We start from the raw sequence: 2,726 nt of genomic DNA on the forward strand, positions 1-2,726 counted from the left end.
CAGCAGCAGGATTTTTTGAAAACTGTTGTTTATTTGTGCAACATTTGTGACAAAAATCCGATACAAACACAAACACATTTAGTACTCTATCATTGATTGATTGATTGAAGTTTCAATATGAATTATTCTGCTTGATTGACCCGTCAACTATCCATATGGCACAGAAAATGAATCCCCACATATCCGATATAAAATCATCAGGGTGTAGTTTTACCATCTCTTATAGAAAAATATACTCTGTATTTACAAATAGGTTTAATATCATCAAATTAGAAAGTCATAAAAGAGACATAGGGACAGACATCCACGGTACAAACACACTTAAACACAGTGGGCTTCGTATTTTCATGATTTCGAAAAGCTATCATCGTCCTCATCGTCATCATCTGTCGAAAATGTCTTTGTGGAATGTGTGTACAATGGAATGGCCACCTCCTCCGATTCCGGGATCTTCTCCGGCTGCGACGAGCACACGAGTATGTACTCGAATTTCCTGTGCGGAACTTTTTCATGCAGGCCGTAGGGAGAGCTTGTCTTGGGCGTCGTTTGAGCCTTGTTGCCGTGGTGGTGGTGGTGGTGGTGGTGGTGGCTCTCCCTCTGAAGACTGTCCCTGGGCAGCGTGGCTGTCTTGGCGAATGTTGAGAGATGTCTGTTGGATGGGTTGCCATTGGGCCTGGTGGCGGTGGGGCTCCAGCATCTGTCAGAGTGGCCCAGGATCTTGCACTCGCTGGTGCAGGCCCAGAGTGCTGTGAGGAGGGCGGGTGGGTGGGGGTGAGGGGTGGGGGTGGGGGTGGGGGTGGAACAGCGGAGCAAATTTCATTTCACTTAAAGGTCACACATGAATCGATAGGCCTTTGAACACTGACTGTCACTTGCTGGGACACAAGTATAATATGTGGCGTTAATGGAGTTCCATGTGTTCAATATGATGCAGCTGGTTGTCACGTGAGAAGACACCTGGATATTAGAAGTAGGCACAGGAGCGGAGCTTTAGGGGGGGGGGGCAAGCAGGGCATTTGCCCCTGGGGCCAGGGCCCTCCTGTATTGTTGATGGGGGCCCTATTGTGACCATGGTAAGTTGTTTGAGGGGCCCTATCAGTGTTTTGACCTGGGGCCCTATAGTGCAATTGTTCCGCCACTGGGTTTGCACCAATATATTACAGGTTTCAGATTCAGATTCAGGCTTTAAAAACCTCTAGTGCATGGGAAAGATGTCAACTTACAGTTAGGCATAGCCAATTAAAATAATGTGACTAAAAACCTATGAGGTGCCGGCCTTTCAAAGCTTTCTTCCATTTGAATATCAAAAGGGAACTCACCATTAACAGGTTGGCAGTCCTTTTTGTTCCCATCGCTGATGTCTGAATCGCTGTCATTGATGTCACTGTCTCCTTTCCCACTGTCCTTTCCACTGATCTGTGGGTCCCTCGCTGAGATGGTTGTCATTGAATTGCCCTTCCATATTGTAATCGGTCTTATGGTTTCCTTTCCATAGCCAGGCAAGGTGCTATAGCCCTATAATGGAAAAAACACATTACATGCTGCACATGACAAAAGACTATCAGTGGCATATGTACATTTAGATACATTTATGGGCAATAATTCACACATACCTCCACCTTGCAGTTGATTGGCTTCCCTTTGGGATTGAACGCGTGGCTTTTCTCTCTGACAGTCTTGGGGCTGCTTGGGCACATGTCATTACCGGATGCAGGTGCAGCAGTGGGGTTGATGAACACAGATGTGTTTGTGAAAGGCTGTGCGTCAAACATGTTGCCAGGGTGCTCTGATATGAGGGAGACCATATTACTCTCTCCCTTTTCCAGGCGAGGCACGTTTTCTTTGTCACGAAACCCACCTCCTCCTCCTCCTCCTCCTCTTCCTCGTCCTCCTCCTCCTCCTGCTCCTCTCTTCTCTCTTTTGTGTCGGCTGCAAATGGTGGTAATTAAGATAATAGCGAGTAACAGTACTGTGCAGCTGCTGGCTAACACCACAATAATTACAATTGACATGTCCCATTCATGAGGCTCGTCCTCGCCCGTTTTGGCATACAAGTTGTCAGTGGGGGGAGCGCCGGCGGTGAGGATGAAGTGCACTGTTGCCATGGAGGTCAGGGAGGGCTGGCCATTGTCACTCACGCTGACCGTGACTTTCAGCACCTCGTCCACCTCGAAGGTGAGCTTGCGGTGCATGTAGATCTGGCCCGTGGCCCTGTTGATTGAGAAGCCCAAATCCCCCCCGCCCTCTGTTGTCAGCTTGTAAGAGAGCTCTGCGTTTTTGCCCTCGTCGGCGTCCCTGGCCTTCATCTGGGTGACGATGTAACCCGCCGGGGCATCCCTCGGCACCAGAATCTCAGCAGTGCCGTTATTCAGGATGGGATGAATTATAGAGGGTGGGTTGTCGTTCTGGTCGCCTATTTTTAGACTGATGGCCGCTGTGCTGTGGAGCTGGGGCCAGCCGCCATCGCTGGCTTGGATTCGGATGTCCAACTGTTTCATGACCTCATAGTTGAAACTTCTCAGAGCGTACACCGAGCCAGTGGCTGGGTCCAGGGACACAAAGGTTGACACCAATGACCCCATCACCAGGCTGTCCAGCAGCTTGTATGTGATTTTGGCATTACGCCCCAAGTCCACATCTGTGGCAACCACTGTCATGATGTATGCACCTGGTGCATTGTTTTCCTCGATGGAGACTTCATAAAACGGTTTGCTGAACAGCGGTGC

General features: G+C 49.3%; 1 protein-coding gene across 1 annotated transcript in view; it reads right to left on the reverse strand.

Moving 5' to 3' along the window:
• Window positions 1-345: 345 nt before the first annotated feature.
• Window positions 346-2,726, reverse strand: part of si:ch211-199f5.1 (protocadherin-8) — a 7,067-nt gene continuing 4,686 nt past the window's right edge. The window contains exons 3-5 of the mRNA XM_063212857.1: window positions 1,614-2,726; window positions 1,320-1,515; window positions 346-746 (exon numbers count right to left, since the gene is read on the reverse strand). The exon at window positions 1,614-2,726 is cut by the window's right edge and continues 1,307 nt beyond it. Coding sequence (XP_063068927.1) covers window positions 346-746; window positions 1,320-1,515; window positions 1,614-2,726 — 1,710 coding nt within the window. The remainder of the gene's footprint in view (window positions 747-1,319; window positions 1,516-1,613) is intronic.

Source organism: Engraulis encrasicolus, chromosome 13 (genome assembly GCF_034702125.1).
Source record: "Engraulis encrasicolus isolate BLACKSEA-1 chromosome 13, IST_EnEncr_1.0, whole genome shotgun sequence".
NCBI classification, from domain to species: Eukaryota; Metazoa; Chordata; class Actinopteri; order Clupeiformes; family Engraulidae; genus Engraulis; species Engraulis encrasicolus.